This window comes from Wasmannia auropunctata, unplaced genomic scaffold (genome assembly GCF_000956235.1).
Source record: "Wasmannia auropunctata unplaced genomic scaffold, wasmannia.A_1.0 LD336076.1, whole genome shotgun sequence".
In the NCBI taxonomy this organism is placed as follows: Eukaryota; Metazoa; Arthropoda; class Insecta; order Hymenoptera; family Formicidae; genus Wasmannia; species Wasmannia auropunctata.
In genome coordinates, this window is record NW_012026814.1 from 4,789,811 (window position 1) to 4,808,412 (window position 18,602).

Genomic DNA, 18,602 nt, shown 5'->3' on the forward strand with positions numbered 1-18,602 from the left:
ACAGTATAACACCAATCGTGGTCCGCATTTACAAAATATTAGTGCGTTTTGAAACCTATAAAAAAGAAAGTGTCGCAACCGATGTGTCCATGACTGTACAATTTAAATTTAAATTATTATTAGAATCAAATAATAGCTCAACAAAGTAAAAAAAAATATATATACACTAAATAAACATATTTTATAAAAATAAATATTTAGTGAATATTACTATAAAACATTGTTTTTATTAATTGAGAATGTTCCCAAATAAATGAGAGAATTTAAATATATAAAAATAATTGTCATTTTCGATCACTTAAAATGAATCCATCTAAAAATCCTAATGATATGGTATGTCAGGAATTGTTTAGTTTAATTTTTAGTAACGAGAAGTAGCGATTCGTGCTGTTTTATACATAGTATCATTCCATTTTGTAAATTAATTATTAATCATGATTTTATATTCGTTTTCGTAATGATCATCTTCAGATAATACGCATCAGTTCGTAATTTAACTGAGGACGAGTTTCGCCATTTCCGCGTTCTTTGCAAGTTTAAATTTTGTCAATTTGCATTTGAATTTTTATGAAGAAAATTCAAATAGGACATTGTTGATCGTCATAACTTGTTAAAGAGAACGCAGAAAACGTCCAATTCTCATTTTGCAATTTCTAATCGTTTAGATTTCAAAATCTTTATCTCAATGTTAATATACATCGTAGTGCCGCGCGTGCGCACATCCAGGCACTATAATAGTTTGGCGTATCGGACATCGGACGGACAAATATATAGCGTTTTCGATTTGTTGACTCGATCCGACTCCGAGTCAAAATAGTCTGTTATTTTTAGCGTTTCTTGTACACTTTAACTTTTTTTTTTATAGCTAAAAAGAACAGATTATCGACTCGGAGTCGGATCGAGTCAACAAATCGAAAACGCTAATAGAGTGCGAAATATGCTCTGTGATTAATTGCATGAGTTTTATACGCACTAAAAAGTATATTATAACATAAATATAAGTTTTTGTCTATAAAGTTTCGATTAAAATTTCGAGCGATCATCAAAACTGCATATATCGGTTATTTCGGATTTTTATGCTCGTAATCGACGTTGGACACGTATGTGGCTCGAAACTGTTATAAGTCCATAATGAGTATATAAATTTCGATACCGGCACGCGGAAATGATTAGATTCCGCGAAGGAATCAAAGCTCGTATGCTTTTTTTAGTTATAGCACGAAGATAATTTAAATTGTCACGCGTGCCTACGAGTGGAATTTTGATGGAAAATCTGAACATGATAATATACCTATACATCTCGTCGGTAATATACAGCAATTTCATCAAATAAATTTCTCGCGATCGTAGCGGTATAAGTGGGGAGCTATAATTAGCTCCATTATGAATTCCTTGCGATCGTAGGCACGCCGTGGTTACGCTCTTGGCCAACGGATGGCGCTAGCAGTTCTGTCGGTCGCACAAGCGCGGCAATTATTTAACGGTTGCCGGGCAACCGACAGTGAGACGCGATACTCGGCGTTCCGTCCGAACTCCGTGCTTCTAAAGCGCGACGATGCGTACAGGCGGCACCGGCGCGGTGGCGGCGGTGGTGGAGGGCTCCTGAAGTTGAATTTAATATACGTTCGTCGTCCAAGAATATCCGCGCCGCGACCGCCTCGAGGACAGCCGAGCCGAAGCCGAGGCGGCGAGCCGGCAGACAGACACTACGCGGCGAGTAGCCGTCCAAGTAACGTGCCTCGCGTGCCACAGTCGCGATACTCGCGATCGACCTCGAGTCAGTCGGATTGAGCGTAACGTCTCGATCGGTCGTGTCTGGCTAGCTCGAACAGGCTTCGGATCGGACTCGCCACACCGATCAGCTCCGTTCCGCCGCTCTCTCTCTCTCTCTCTCTCTCTCTCGCCAATCGCTCGCGCTGCTCTCGCGAGCGGAGAGGAGGTTGGCCGCGGCAAGTAAACGCGAGTGCACGGAGAGTTACGGAGAATCGGTTCCGCGTACAAAAACGGCCGCACGTCGGCGGTGCGCTTTGCTCTATCCGTTACTTTGCTGTTTAACGACCGACCGACAGTTCCCGATAGATCGACCGCCCGCCGTAAGCCGTAAACCGGTTTCGACACGCAGGCAGGCACAGTGGAGGCACGGCCACCGGCTGCCTCGTGTTCCGCTGGTGCTCCACGAGAGAATGCTCTGAACCGCGGCGAGAGTCTTTCGCGGGCGCGCGCGCGCGTTTCGCGTCCACCTTCAGTTCCCAGCCTCCGTTTATCGTTCGCGCGCGACAAGATAGAACACGCAACCGGCGGCGGCGGCACGGCACTCGGCAACGTGCGCGCGTTGTATGTTGCGTCGCGTCGCGTCACGTCGCGTATAACGCCGCGTGCGAGTGCGTGTGAGTGCGTGCGCGTGTACGAGTGAGCGGCATCTGCTCGTGAGAAAGAGAGCTCCCGAGGAGGAAATCAAGGTCCGCACATCACCGTCGGCCGGCGCGGACGATCATGGACGAGGAGGAGATCGACGGCGTCAAGTCACCCATCAAGCGGCTTGGCTCCACGCGGAAGCTGCTCGTGTTCAACAGTGAGTTGAGTTTACTTCTCTTTCGACATCGCTTTTCTCTCGCGCGACTTCATTCGTTGTGCCTAGTGTAGGTATTACCGGCTAGGTCTCCGCGTGTGCGAGATGTAAATTTCGATAGTTTTGCTCTTCTCTCTGTCAGGTGCTCTCCTAAAATAAACATTTTCCGATAATCGATCATTACCGCGTCAAAGAGATACACGACGCTCTCGCGAAGCTCACGGCGGGCTGCCGCTTTTCTCAAAATATCGGCGAATTTTCGGCGAGTCGCGGCAAATCTGTAGGGACGTAAAGAAAATGATTCTACGATCTTGAATATCTTGAATATATGGAAATTCCTTCTTTGAAATTTCGCACTTTGAAAAGATCACGTTTCTGTGAGAAAAGGATATCGGTGCACAAAGTTACTTGCTCGGGGTACAAAGCTGAGAAACGTGTTTGTGATTTTTACGTTCTTTTCTACGAAATTGTTTGAAAATATTTAACCTTTTGCGATCCTATGCTGAGTTGGATTGCGAGATAATAGCTTATATTACATGGTTTTCTTGAAACATTTTGCGAATGTGTGTACGCGATTATAATCGTTAAAACCGTTTTTAAGATCTCCAAGTGAATTCCTCAAAGTATATAATTGAAAATTCTTTGATTTATGTTAGATCCACCGATTAGATGAAATCTGATCTTCGCTCATTTGCAAGAAATAATTTGGATTGTAAAGGGTATACGCCTTTTTTGTGACCTAGTAATTTGAATTTTCTTTAATTGTAAGTTTATATTTTGATCGCCCGACGGCGATCAATATCGCTTTAGAAAACTCTTAGTAATTAGATTTTACAAGATAAAAGAATGCCCTATCAATTTTGTTGCGAATACCGGGATATTTTTGAAATTATTTATACGAAAATTGTGTTGATTGTGCTTGAGAATCTTTTTGCAATCCTATGTCGAATTGAGCTTGACATAATGCAGTAAATTTTTATTTTGTGAGCATATAATTTTCTTTAAACGATTTGCGAATATGTGTACACAATTATAATCAGCAAACTATATTTTTAGAATTTCCAAGTAATAAAAAAATTAGACCAATTAGATGAAATTGAAGATGCTTGATCTCCGCTTATTTGCGGAGAATATAAAATAATTTAGAGTTAGCAAAGAGTTAATGCAACACCGAGAGATTTCAGATTAAGGGTATGACCTACTAGGTCAGACCTAGTAATTTGAATCTACTGAGAAATCTTCTTTAATTTCATATATGAGTAGTTTGGGAAAACCGTGAGCGACCAATGTAGTTTCAGAAAACTCTTAATATTGTAATTAGATTTCCAAGATGATTTTTCAAAATAATAAAACGAGAATGGGTTTTGCTGCGAATACGAGGATATTCTTTCAAAATGAAACAAACTGCGTATTACGATATGCTCTAATTTTAATAGATGAAATCATTATTTGCCCCGCAAAGAGAGCGATCCCGAAGAAAAATAAAGCGTTAGCGTATCTCCTCGACTTCTTGTCGTAAGCAATACGCGGATTCTCATCGCAACCGTTTGTTTCTTTTTCCCCTCCTTTCATACATACTCGCGTAATAATTCGCGTTGTCTAGATAACGCTCTCAAGGGCGAAGTTTCGTGGATGATAACGAATTCTCAATTAGCCGCACTTTAGAGCGCGAGTGAAATGAATCGCGAGCGAGTTTATTTCGGCGCGTCACTGAGCTCGCATCGTGTGTTGCAATCCGCTTCGCGAAGAGAGATTAACAAGCGCGATCCCCGATCCGGTGCGAACAGGTGCGATTTGTTTGTGCCGATGAAGCATAATACGCAAAACAGGCAGGTTACCAATTTCGTCGCGCGCGTAAAGCGTATAAACGCGTGAAGGAAATGACGGGGTTCTTCTTGTTTCGTCGAGCCTCTCGTGTGGAAGGGGCGCGATGCCGGTTTACGTAAAACTCGACAGACGTAAATATGTCATTACGTCAAATCTGTCCGAAAAGTTGCAGACGGATGTCGAACAGAATTACCTCGTTTCTCGAGCTGCGCATTTCGTCGAGGGCGAGTTAAGTATACTTCTCAGAAAAAAACAATGATAGCAACTATAAAAATGATAACTATACAAGTTTTATATGTAGAAACAATTGAATGAATTAGTGTATATAGTTGAATAAATTATAGTCACAACAACTATATACATTAGTTTATTCAACTATGTACTATACGTTTTGTGTGTAGAATTAATGTGAATAATTGAATAAATTAGCGCATATATAGTTGAATAAACTACAGTCGCAACAATTATATACGTTAGTTTATTCATCTACGTATTATACAAGTTTGTATGTAGAATTAATCTAGCTGAATAATCTATTGCATGTAATATTGTATATAATTGAACAAATTATTTTATAGTTGCTATAAAATAGTTTACTACTTCTATAGTTGCTATAAAATAGTCAACTATGTACATTAATTCGACATATAGTTTGTAATTGCCATCACTACGTTTTTTTTTCTTGAGTACAAAGAGAAAGAGAAATGCTCGAATACTTTTGATTTTTAATCGTTATTATATAATTTATTACATTATATCCACATGTTATTGTATTATCGTTAATATTTTAAGAAACAAAACTGAATTAGAATCGATGATAATAACGTGACAGTTGTAAGATCGACTTTATAAAGAGAAATTGTTCTATTGAAACCACATGTTTCCTGGTTACGTAAAGCTGAGCGTTTGGACTACATTAATGTCAACACTTTTAAAAATATCCAATCTGTGTTTCCTTTTAACTTAAGTATGGCACGAGATACAGTCGACGGGGGATCGTATATTTGCGAGAGGTGTCCTATATTTAAGAAAGCGAATGTTGCACGAGACTCGTATGCGAAATGGAGACGCGATAAAAAAATTGGTTCGCGAGAAACGACAAATTCCACTTGAGAGATGCTTATAGCAGTAGAAACTAGACGTTCGGGCGATTTGCAAATAAACATCGTCGTTCCGCATGAGAGGAGGAGAAACGGGTCGTGCGCGAAGCGAAGCCGCGATCTTCGCCGGGTTGTGAATGCGATTCCCTTATCTCGTGAAGGGATTTTTCTCTCCCGCTGCTCACGTTCCATCGTCCGTTAAATTTCACGTGCGCCCGCCTGTTCAACCGTTCCGGTTATCTTCTTGCGAAATCAAAATCGAAAGAACTTTGCTAGAACGATCCCTTACGCATGAATTTACATTGCTTCCCTTTAATTTTGATGTTACGATCGGTAATTGTTTTAATTTTCTTTCAATGCCATTTTTTGCTTTACTTTAATCTAAAGTATGTATATAGTATATGTGTATTGGAGATTGAGGATTACAAATCACAGATTAAAAATTTGACTACTCAAGTCATTTTAATTTTAATCCGTTTCATACTAATTGGTTGAATTCTAATTTCAAGTTCGCAATTCTCAATCTTTAATGCGTAGTCTGATATAGGCTTAAATATAAAGCCCGTGTCACACTGCGCATTGGAGATTGAGAATTACGAATTGAAGATTAGATTATAGCCAAATTAGAATGAGAAACGAATTAAAATTAGAATTATTTGGTCGAATTCTAATTTTCAATTCGCAATTCTCAATTTCCAATCTACAGTGTCACATAGGCTTAAGGCTCGGTTTATAATCTTGTTCGAATAATGAAACACGACGTAACTCGCCGTAGATGATTACCATCGTCGCGATTATCTCTATTCTTATGACATTATTAACGCTATGGAAAGCTAAATCGCGAGAATTCTAATGAGTCATCGACTGGCGCGATTGCGGTTTGACAATCTTTTCTTCGTATATTTTGATAGAATTTGATAGAGCGAGACGCAGAAAGAGAGAGACTGAGAGTCCGTGCTGCTTGCCAGGATAATTCGCGTTCGTGCCGCAAAGAAATTGCGCATTTATTAGCATCGAGAACGTGCCCGTCATTGTCGCCGGTGGAAACACAGTGAAGGGCGATCAAGTGCAGAGACAGTTGCACCACTATTGGAATGCTGCGGTGCATACGAAGGTTGCAACGTGCGGCGAGGCACTCCTAGTCGAATCGTTCTCGCGGATCACATGTTGATTCAAACTCGGCTCAGGAGATCGGACGTACGCAAATACAATGGTATTTGCAGTCACATCTATGATCGCAAAGTTTGCTCTCCTGGGATAAATTAATTATAGAGAGAAAGATTAACGTAGATTCCTCAATTAGATTTTATTGAGAATTACGTAGCGAGAATTACTATAGATACAAGAATTAGTTTTATTAAATATTTTGTAATCGTAAACATCTTCTACTTTGACAGAAAAAAAAATAGTTACAATTATTATAATTTATAATACATAGTCGTTTTTGGTACCAACACATTTGTTTGATGGAGTTATCCATTCACAATAAGAATGATACTATAATGTTCATAATAATCAGCATCTAAGTTTTGCGAGTTTTAATTTTTAGAATAAATATTCAGCTGCAATAATTGAGTGTGAAATTTGATTTTTGTAATTCATTTACAGTTTTCTTTCGATGTTAATCTTACACTGAGAGAAAAGTGTGTATTATATTTGTGACTATAATTGCACATGGTAAAATGATAGTAATAATAATTATATTTATAATTATTATTACTAACATTAATAAATAACTATAAAAACGAAGCTCGATTATCATTTTACCATGCAATTATAGTCACAAATATAATACACACTTTTCTCTCATTGTCAGTGTAGATTAACATCGAAAGAAAACTGTAAATGGATTGCAAAAATCGAATTTCACGCAATTATTGCATCAATTATTGCATCAATTATTGCTGAATATTCTGAAAATTAAAACTCGTAAAACTTGGATGCTGATTATTACGAATATTATATAGTACAATTCTTGTTAGTCAGTAAATGTGCTAATATATCAAATGTTCCGCACAAGTGTTTCCACATAAATCTGGATTTCTTACATTAGTCGAGATAAGTCACGTGTCTGATTCTTTTATGATTGATTTAATGATCGATAGCTTTAACGAGCGTATATCGCCTCTCAACGAAGCGTGTTATTTCAGCTTTCGATTTCACGCTTGTTTTTGTGTATATATATTTAAGCAAATATTTCATTCATAAACCACGGCCTCCTCTTGTTAATCGAAAGAAAACAATCCGCTCTTGGGATTTTTTTCCTCTCCATCTTGATCATTCACCGGACTTGCCGATCAATCTCGTTTTTTCTCATTAGCATTATTGATGCAGCTGCAGCTGTAGAAATGCATATATGCATATGTTGCTTTCGTAGAGGAAAAGAGAGAGAGACCTCTGTCTATAACGGACGCGGGAATAATGTGCGGAAGATAAAATTATTTTCTCCAGCGTATATCACGTAAGCCCTGCGCGGACCACTTTGATAAAAATTTCACGCAAAGATCTTCGCTTTTTTTTCGCAGAAATATTAATCTCTCACAACTTTCTAATCGCGCAATGGCGTAGGCAGTCAATTTAATTCCTATAACAGGCGGTCACCGCAGCGCGAGATTTCTCGCAGCGCGCGCGTATTGCAATGCAGATATTCCTCACGACCTCATTATGCAGTACCTCAATATCCATTAATGTCGCACTGGAAGTAGTTCACAGCGAAAGTAAACCACAGCTTCTCGTAAAAGTAATACGAAGACCGACGTACCAAGAGAAATAAAATTGCGAATAAAAGAACAAAAACATTTCTTTGAATGAAACAAGTGTAGTACGCGATTTATTCAGGATGAAGCCAATCGCGGTCGAACAATTTTCTTGTACAGTTTACACCATTTACGAAGAAGAATCTCGAGTTTTATCGTGTTTTTTTTAACGCGAGAAATACTTAATCATGCAGTGGAAAGATATTGAGAGATACCACTATGATGGTACTGACTCTTCAAGTTATTTTGACTACTCTTACTATAATTTTATATTGTTTATTAATTTATTTGATATAATTATGTAACTCTTGTGTGTTTCTTTATATTAATTTATTAATTTATCGTGCGATATCGAATATGTGACTCATGTTTCTTTTTATTAATTGATTTGCGGCTGAAGAAGATTAAGTTAAGTCAAGTCGAAACATGTATCGTATGTCCATCTTAAATTTGTTTCTCTATTAAAAGATTAATAAACGCTGTTATCTTCGTTATAATTTGCTCGTTAGTTTGGCTTAAGTTTATTAAATTTTTGATTGTTAAACAAGGACGAGCTTGTTTTTATATTGTTAGATATTGAGAGACTTCAGGGAAGAGAATTTTGAATGCGTTTGAGGTGTGTCACGTTACCACGGCGGGCGTGGCGTTGAAGGCAGAGGATCCGACGCGATGAATTCATTGTACTCGCGAGCGGCCGCTCGCGAGGCCCTTCTGTTACCTGGTTGAACCTTTCGATGGGATCGACCCTTCCAATGGGATAAAACGAATGCTTTCCGGCCTTTCGGGTCTGGCCCTTGCCACCGTGCCGCCTGGTAAGCGTAACCCACACACGCAACGCACGTGCACCACATACACATATATGTCATATACACACATTGTATACGTTTTCCGTCGCACACGTGTACGAACGTGCGCGCGGAGGAAAAACAGAAGAACGCCGAAGGGGAAAGAAAGTATAGTAAAGTCTCTCGCGTAGATGTTGGTATTCACGGCTCATTTCGACGCCGTGTTTAGAACTAAAAATAATATCTGAATATAAATATTATTCATATCCAATGTAGATCGAGTTAATTAGCATAAACACGATACGAGAATTAAAACCGTTTCGAACGGTCGTTCGGATAACTGTGTAGCAACTGTATACAGCAATTTTTCTGTATCTTTATTTAAGTGATCGCTCCAAGTTCCTTAAGTTTATTCATCTAATATTGCTATTACTATCTCAAATCTCAATCATTTAATATATTTGCCAATTGCTAGTATTATCTGCTGCAACCTCTGTGAAGTTAGCACCTCATCTTTTTAAAAAATTTATTTTTTGTTACAGTTCTGAATGCACCTATTTTTTCCCTTTATTTTGTGAAGTTGGCAGCCCGAAATTTTACCAACTGTTTTTTTTTTACTTAATTTGCTAAAACTACGTATTTTCAATTTTATTAAGAAATTTTAAGAACTTTAAAAGTCTCAAGGGTGCGTTTATATAAAATTATGATAAAAAGTTCATTTTTTAAAAGATGAGGGTCTAACTTCACGAAGATCCTGCTGTATTCATTGCTAAAAAAACGCGCGTACGGTAACATAGCCCATAGATCTGTTCTTTATACACAGAGAAAAATATAGTTGGAATAATCATAATTTTACCATAATTATAATTTATAGGGAATTTTGGGGACAACTATAAAATTATAATTAATTTAACCATGCAAATTATAGCTTCTTTAACAATGTATTATGTTTATATATTGATATTATTTTTTTGTTTACTTATTTTTTAGTTATTATTACAATATATAAATAGTAAGCAAATGTTAAGAAAATAGTTATACTTACTATAATTATACTTACTACATAAAAATATTTATTTTATTTGTTATATACAATATCTTGATATTTTACTACATTAATATTTGAAATTATTATAATTTATAATAAAATTTCTTTGTATTTGGTAGAACTATACATATTATTATTATTAACATTACTGTAACAATAACTATAAAAATAGTGCTCTTAACCATAATTTTTTTACCATGTGATTATAGTCATAAATACAAAATTAACAAAATATTTTTCTCTCAGTGTAGCTGAACGAGTGTACACTCGTACACTCGTTTAAATTCACTCATTGTATTTAAAATGAAATGGATGTATGCATTTGAAGTTTGACGGTAGCGAGAAAGAGAGTTTTAGTGCAGTTCAATGAGTGCACTAAAACGATAAAGAACAGTAGGTCTAATGTCAGCGCGGTAAAAGAGATTCAGACTGTCACTTTTAGTACAAGACTTTTGTTTCGTTGCATTCGCATGCGTGCGTGAGTTCAGGAGTGCGTGCGAGAGAGGAGGACGTGTGTGAGTGCGTTTCAAGCGCAACATCGCGCCGTATGCACGTGTGCGCGTGTGTACGCTCACGTGTGTGGGTGTGTCACGTGCATGTGAATCGCTGCGGTCCCTCCAGGTCTCTCTTCGTACACACACACACCGACATCTTTCGCCGTGCGTCCGTGCGTGCGTACATGCGTGGCGTGTATGTCTGCGCGCGTAAGGCGGCGCACGTATAACGGCCACCGTCTGCCGTAATATCGATCTCGTTAACCAGTCAGTTGTGTGTACGCACCGCCGGTTATGCACCTCCCGCATGGTACACAAGGCCCCAGTGCCGTGTCCCGCAGAATACGGTACCCCTCCACGTCCACCAGTTGCCGCAGATCAGACATTCGCCTGGTTTTTATCGGTTGAGATTTATTTTCAGTCAATTGCTGAGAAAGCGGAAAAAAATTCTCTTGTATTCCTCAATTTCGGAAACTTTTTTTACCTCATTTCAATGAATCGCGTAGCATTGAGCGAATTTAAAGGAGAGGAAGAGAGTTCAAAATCTGCAGAAACATACGTATGTACACTCGTTCACAGAAAGATTGCAACATTTTTTTTTTAATTGTTTTCGGAACACAGTCTGTTTACCGTGTGATTGGTTCCTACCAATAGATCTAATCAATTATGTTCAATCGCTCCACGAGAAAACTGCATTCTAAAAACCCATAAAAATAAAAAGTGTTGCAACCTTTCTGTGACCGCGAGTGTACGTAGATTTACTTTGCGGATATTACTTTGTATTGGATATATTACATTGGAAGCTGAGAAAACAAAAAAAGAACCCTCTTATGTCTCTCAATCTTTCAGAAACTATTTTTATCTCATTTCGATGAATTGCGTAGCATAGAGAGAATTTAAAGAGCAGAAATAGTTTAAAAATCAGGAATGTATATATGCAAATTTCGTGGATATTACTTTGCATTGGGTAATGTTATTATAATAACGTCCGTAATAAATGCCTAGTGGTTTTCAATCTCACAATAGGAATAATTATAAAAGTTATTCCGAACTGTTAAATTAGCCGGCTCGGCCTGGCCGAGTACAACTCGATAACAGTCGCGGTTCAGTGAAAGAAGCTAATTTGTTGGCAAATTTACGGTTTTATTGACACAGAATTATATTGACGATGCAAAAAGATTCGGTCGGTTTAATGTGCAAAACCATTTCGCGCACGGACGCACGGATGCGTGCGTCGCGATGTATTCGCGCAATGCATTCGCCGCGCCGCGCACTTCGATCGGCACTATCAGGATTCCAAACGCGCCTTCACGCTTCTTCCTCGCTTAGCGCTTCGCTGGTAACGTAAATCGCATAAATTTCTTCGGCGGCGGATAAAAACGGGTAATTCGTGGAATTTAAACGTATAATAAATGGGAACGTATAATAAATAATAACTATAGTTAAGAGTTCCGTAACTATACCGTGCCAGTGCTGTATAGTTAAGAAGCTAAACGAAGTAGCACACATTTTCTCCGGTAATTTTAATAACTGATAATTTTAGTATACACTCTGTGGAGCAAAATTAAATTTTTTTGTCTCCAACGGACATAGGCGGACAAAAATTTATGCAAAATAACATTGAAGGTAAAATCACAGTTCTCTACAGTGAGATATTAATTTCATTATTCCGATATTAAGTATTTTCATTACTTGTTGTTTGGCTGTTAGCCTTTCTTTATTGCATATAACAGGGCTATTATTATTATTATTATTATTGTTACTTTTATTGCGTAGGTAACAAAATAACATATTAACGATATCTCATCATTTTTAGACTTTTTTTCTCGTTTCGCATCGAACGTGTTCTTCGGGTGACAATCTAAAAATAAGAAGCACTTGGAAGAAACGGTTTTCTACGGTTCCTCCACTTGTTCACCATAAATACGTTAGACGGCCTCCGTATAGTACGTTATATATCGACTCCATTCTCGCGGCGATCTCATCGACAACGGAATCGCTTAAACGCGCCGCGTACCAAAATATTTTCTCAAGCAAACAAGCGCCCGAAGATTGCTATTATTTTAGGGCGCGCGCACGTGTGTTTGCGTCGCGGATTATACGCGGATATCCCGGCGACCTCGCCCTGGATTTTCACTGGATTAATCTCGGCTGGAATCCCGAAATCAATTTTCCCATGACGTCAGCGTTTACGCGCGACTTCGCGACACGTGACATCTTCGAATGTGAAAAATTACCTTATTTTCGTTTCATTAAGAGATATTTTGTCAATAACGCGTCTCCACGTGTATTTCGGAAACACATTCTGACGATGATCTATATAATACGCTCTCTTTTCTCCGCGTCGCGCGTCGGCGGAAAAAAGTAAGAGGACGACGACGACAATGCGGCGCGCTTCCTGTCCTCGGATATTTTTATAAACGGCAACAGCAGCAGCACCAGTCGTTTTCTCGTGAGTCAAAAGGGGCGATCTTTCGTTCGAACACGTGCATCCCTTATGGTCGGGCACGTGCATTCTCAAATGTGTTCTCGTATTAATAAAGCGAAAACTGCGATGTATAATATGTGTTAATTTTTTTTGCGACGACGAGAGAACTACTTATCTAAATGAGACCACGGGAACCGATAATAACAGAAACTTTTTCCGCTTCTCTCGGTGCTCGGTTTTCGCGCACGAGATCGAGAGGCATCGAATTATCTCACACTTTCGCTCCGCACGACTGCGATCACGTAAAAACGCGCATCGACACTGTCACTTTCTTCCGCAGCGCGTTACCGTGCCGATTAAAATCGCTTTCATGTACAATAAAGATTTAATGTTTCCGTTATTACGTAAAGCAGAGAATTATTTTGTTTTATACTATTTTAACTTGTACAATTATCCTTGTTCAATTTTTATAACTTGGGAATAATCACCTGAGGTGAATTTGTCCGTCACCTTTATTGTTGCTACCATTATGGACCAGTTTCATCATCTTCAATTAACTTAACTGATCGATTAAGTCTTGATCGTGATTGATTAATTCTGATTAGATCTGCTTAACAACAAATGCGATTAGTCAATTTCAATGGAATAATCGGCCTGTTAAGTTAATCGCTAGATGGTGAAATTGACCTTATGTCTTTTTCTCTGAGCGTAGTTTTCTTTATTCTGACAGAGAATTCTCATATCTATTTTTTAAATTCTTCCTTACTCTTTTTAGAAAAATATTAAGTAAATCCATATATTATATGTATAATAATCTCAAATACTAATAAATTGTAGAACAATCGTATAATATATAATAATAATAGATTGTTAGTAATAATAATGACTTTTAATTGGTGTAAAAATTACCCCAATTGACTACGCAAAAAAGAAGACTATTACCAGATTAAGCAACAGAAAATAAATTTTAAATAATTTATAATCTAATATTATAACCTAATAAAATAATTACGGGTGTAGAAAGTAATGCAAGAATAGGAAACGCAATAACAGGACTATATAATTTTGAAAAGTAACATATTATAACATATTGTAACATATATTTAAAAGTTACATATTAATTGATTAATTGTTATCTCTATTTTATGACGATGGACAAACAGATGTTAAATTAACGTGTTAAAATTCAGACAGTATACCAATATCGTTCGGAGTTGACCTCTTCACGGAGGATCCCCGAAAATCGTTACTTCTGGGAAACAAGCCCGGGTCACCCGCTCGCCCGGAGTTCCGCACTTCCGGGATTCGAAAATTTAGGGCGCTATCGGCTGACTGGCGCCGATTTGGCACACTTTCCCGACCCGTCGCAACGTATTTCGCGAACCCTAAGCCCGCGGGTGCGCGCCCTGTGTATTTCGCGCGCCCGGCGAACCCCTCCGGCCATAAATTCCGATCTCTCGCCCTCCCGGGAGCGGATCTTCGCCCGAATCCTAACCCGCGCAACCCTCGTTATTGCAATTTTTATCCCACGGCACGGTCCCGCATCCATTCTTCGAACAGGAAGTTTTGCCGTCCTACGAATTTTTTATGTCCCTTCGCGCGTATCTAAACTCGAGCGAAAATTGGGTCAATGCGAATTTTGGTGTCTAATAATATTTTCGCGTGAATTTATATACATTTTCCAGTTTATGCATGCAAACTGCGCACAGATTTTATTATTTATCGGTTTTGAAACAGTTCTAAACTGAAGGCGGGATCCTAATGTGACGAATTAAATTGATTTATTAGGAATGTGATTTAGTTTTAAGGGTTTTGCAAGATAATGGCACTAATATTAGTGTTGTCGAAGACAACACAGCTATTGTTTCTCAATGCTTTAATATTATTTCATGATATTTAATCATTTACTACAATAGAACAATAGATGCAGTAAACATTGTGTTTATATCATCTTACAAATGGAGCTTCCTAAACAGCGTTTTTGATCTCATGTTGCATTATCAGTGAAGCAAACGCTATTGGAGCTGAAATTGGAAATCTTATCGCACCCCGCATATTCTCCAAATATTGCTCCATCTGATTATCACTTGTTCCGATCGAGGCAACATACTTTAGAGAATACGCACTTTTATAATTTTTGAAGAAGTGCGAAAATTTTAGAAAAATTGGATCAAAACCAAAGAAAAATTTTTTTATTGTCGCGGAATCCATCTCTTGCCAGAAAAAAATCAGAAAACAAAGGGAAATATTTTGATTAAGGTCATTAAGGTATTTGTAATAAATCAGTTTTTGAAAAAAAAATCCTCAAAACTAAATCACACTCCTAATACAATTTAATGATAATGGCACGTACATATCTCCTATTAATACTTGTAATACGTATTTTAAATTATCGCAAAGAATTTGTTGCAAAAAATATTATCTCAGAGTTCGAACTTTGATCTATTATTCTAGACGGGTGCACGAAATGAACAATTTTACTGAAATATCTGAAATTTAACTGGTTACAGATCTGAAGATAATTTTGACCGTCAAAATAATTATGTTAGAAACTCAAGCATGATGAGCAATGCTGCAACAAATGTTGATATTGTAGCAATCAGTTTGAGTTCCCAACATAATTATTTTGACGGTCTAACAAAATTATTCTCAGATCTGTGTTCAACTAAATTTTAGATCTTTCAGCAAAACAGTTATTTCCGTGTGTCTTTCCAATTCGACCATTGAGGCATGTAATATTTATCTTAACGACCAATAAATGTTAAGAAAATTTTCTTTTTTAAGCAACATAAATAAACAGTAATAAATTGGTCGATATACATATGTGAATAATACAAATAAACGAATATAAAGCCTTATTCGTCAAAACGGATTTTTGTGCTTAATAATATTTTTGCGTGAATTTTACATAGATCGTATCTCTATTTGCGTTTCTTTGTCCGGCGATCTCTACCTTCCGTCCGAGGATTCTAACTCGCGCACGTTGTGATAATCTCTTCTCCGCGCGACATTCTCTGACCAGAAGTCTGAGAGATGTTTATATTCCGTGTTCTTGACGCCGCTTTACTCGAAATTTTTCTGGCATTCTTCGTTGTCCACCCGCGCTTCTGGAATCCTAAATCGGGCAGAAATTTTCGCAATAATTTTAGCACCGTTCCTCCGTCTTAACATTCTTCCAGCGTCCTTCCGGCGTTCTCGAACGGGTGGAACCGCGTCTTTGTTCCACGGACTGTACGCTGTTTCGTGACGCAGGTATAGCACGTTCCACCAGCTTTCTTCTCTTTCTCCTCTCTTTCGTCGGTCGGCTCAACAACGACCTGCTGCTACCGGGTGCCACGCCCTGGACGTGAAAAAGACATAAAATCTCATTACAGTGAGATCCTAGTCAGACCGTAGGAGATTATCGTTATTCTATGAAATTATAACGTTATATTAAATAAGATCGGAATCCCGTGAACGCGAAGTGACACTTTTAAATATTTGATGATATACACTGACAAGAGAAAAAAATTATACTTATCATAATTTAACTATAATTATAGTCACTATAACTATAACTATATAGTATAGTCATATTTTTGTTGTCAACTATATACATATATTTGTTTGATGAAATTATAAATATATTTATTATTTTTATTAACAGCAGCAGTAACTATAAAAAATGAAACTCTTAGCCATAATTATTTTACCATGCAATTATAGTTATAAACACTTTTCGTTTATGTATAATAAAAGCAAGTTCGTTAATTAGTAAATTACATCGGCAATTAATAACTTACTTTAAAATATTAATATCGTATATATCTGACAGTTACGCCGCTTCTCCCTTTAATTTCCTTCGATGAGTTGATAACGTGTACATTATGAACGAGGGTACAACCGCAGCTCGACTGCTCGTTTTCCGTCCGACTACAGCGCATTTTACGCCTTATCAAATCGACCGTCTCGCAAGTCGGTCTTGTCAGCTTCTTTCTCGACGCTACTGACGATGGCATAATCGACACAGTGTGATCTTTGTGTAAAGAGGTCCCCGTTTGCTCATGGTTGTACGAAAAACGTCTCAACAACTGACAAGGTCAATTGTGAATAGGAGTGTTCTTTACACACGATAGACCGTTGCCAGATGTTCCGCTAGAAATCATAGATAGAGAATATACAACGGAAAGAATAACGGTTTTGCTGAAGTACCTAAAAATTCAGCTACATATATTTAGGTGCAGATATACTGAAAACAATTTTGTTGGATCATTAAAATAATTATGTTGGAAACTCGAATTGGTTGTCAGTATTTTTTGTTGTTGCAATATTGCTCGTCAGTATTGAGTTTCCAGTTCTTTTGATGCTCCAATAAAGTTATTTTCAGATCTGTGATCCAAACTTTTAGATCTTTCAGCAAAATTGTTCTTCCCGTGTACAGTACGAATATATATATATATATATATATATATATAGAATCATTCGGGGTAAACATGTGCATTGGGTAAGTATGCGAATTGTCTATATCTCAACGGGAGGGAAAGGTAGAAGTTAGTTACTGTTAGTCGAGCAGTGGCACTTGCATACGAGTAAAAAGTAAACAGTAGCTGGAACTCCATGCGCAGTAATAAAATAAATATACGCATAGTTATAAAACAGCACGTAACATCGATAGATTTTTGATTACTGGAAAGTGTGTTACGTCAAATTAAAGAAGAAAAGAGAGGTGATTACATATTTTGTACATAGTATTATAATGTAAGTTTATATTACGTTATAATATTAGAGGTTGTGTCGGCTATTGTTAGTACTGAGATTTAGTTTTTAAAAACATTGCCTTGGGGCAAGTGTACGCATGCGTATACTTAGCTGCGTAAACTAATCTCACAAGTACTAATTATAATCAGCATAATCAAGTTAATTAAAAATGTTTAAGCCAGTAAGCAGTAATTTTTTATTTTAATTTTGAATGTGATTTAAATTTTATGTAAATTTGATAAATACCTACCTCTACCAAAATCTTTGTATGTGTGAAAAACTGAAATCCATACTATATTAAAGTTAATGCTCAAAAAATATCTTAAAAAATGTTGCACACTTCAATTGCGCTTATTTATCTTGCAGTACTGCGCATGATTACCCGTAAGTACGGATCAAGTGGGCGCATTTTTCTCTTCGAGATAATTTTTATTTTGTGAAAATATGAAAGAAGTTGGATATAGATTGTTATTTTTTTTAAAGAAGTATAATAAATAGGCTACACAAAGAATCATATTTTTTTTATTCAAGTCTGCACATTTTTAATTAATTAAACGTTAACTAAAAAGTGCGCACGTTTATCCTGAATGACTATATATATATAGTTCTATATACAGGGTGGACCATTTTAATCCATCCAGTCGAATATCTCGAAAATCAAGCCCGAGAGAGAAAAATTTTTCAGACAAAAGTTGTTTGGTTTCGAGGGGGACATAAGATGATAACATTGGTTTGACCGCGAGTGGCGTCGTCAAGGTCAGGACAAGGTCACTTGAATTTTTTAAATGGAACCCCCTAATTTTCATTACATATTCTTATAGTACGCCTCGAGAATTTTCCAAAACACATAAATGAAAT

At 37.4% G+C, this 18,602-nt stretch overlaps 1 protein-coding gene across 1 annotated transcript in view; it reads left to right on the plus strand.

Moving 5' to 3' along the window:
- Window positions 1-2,181: 2,181 nt before the first annotated feature.
- LOC105449330 (SLIT-ROBO Rho GTPase-activating protein 1-like) overlaps window positions 2,182-18,602 on the plus strand; it is a 108,952-nt gene continuing 92,531 nt past the window's right edge. The window contains exon 1 of the mRNA XM_011688480.1: window positions 2,182-2,572. Within this exon, the coding sequence (XP_011686782.1) occupies window positions 2,494-2,572 (79 nt within the window). The 5' untranslated portion in view covers window positions 2,182-2,493. The remainder of the gene's footprint in view (window positions 2,573-18,602) is intronic.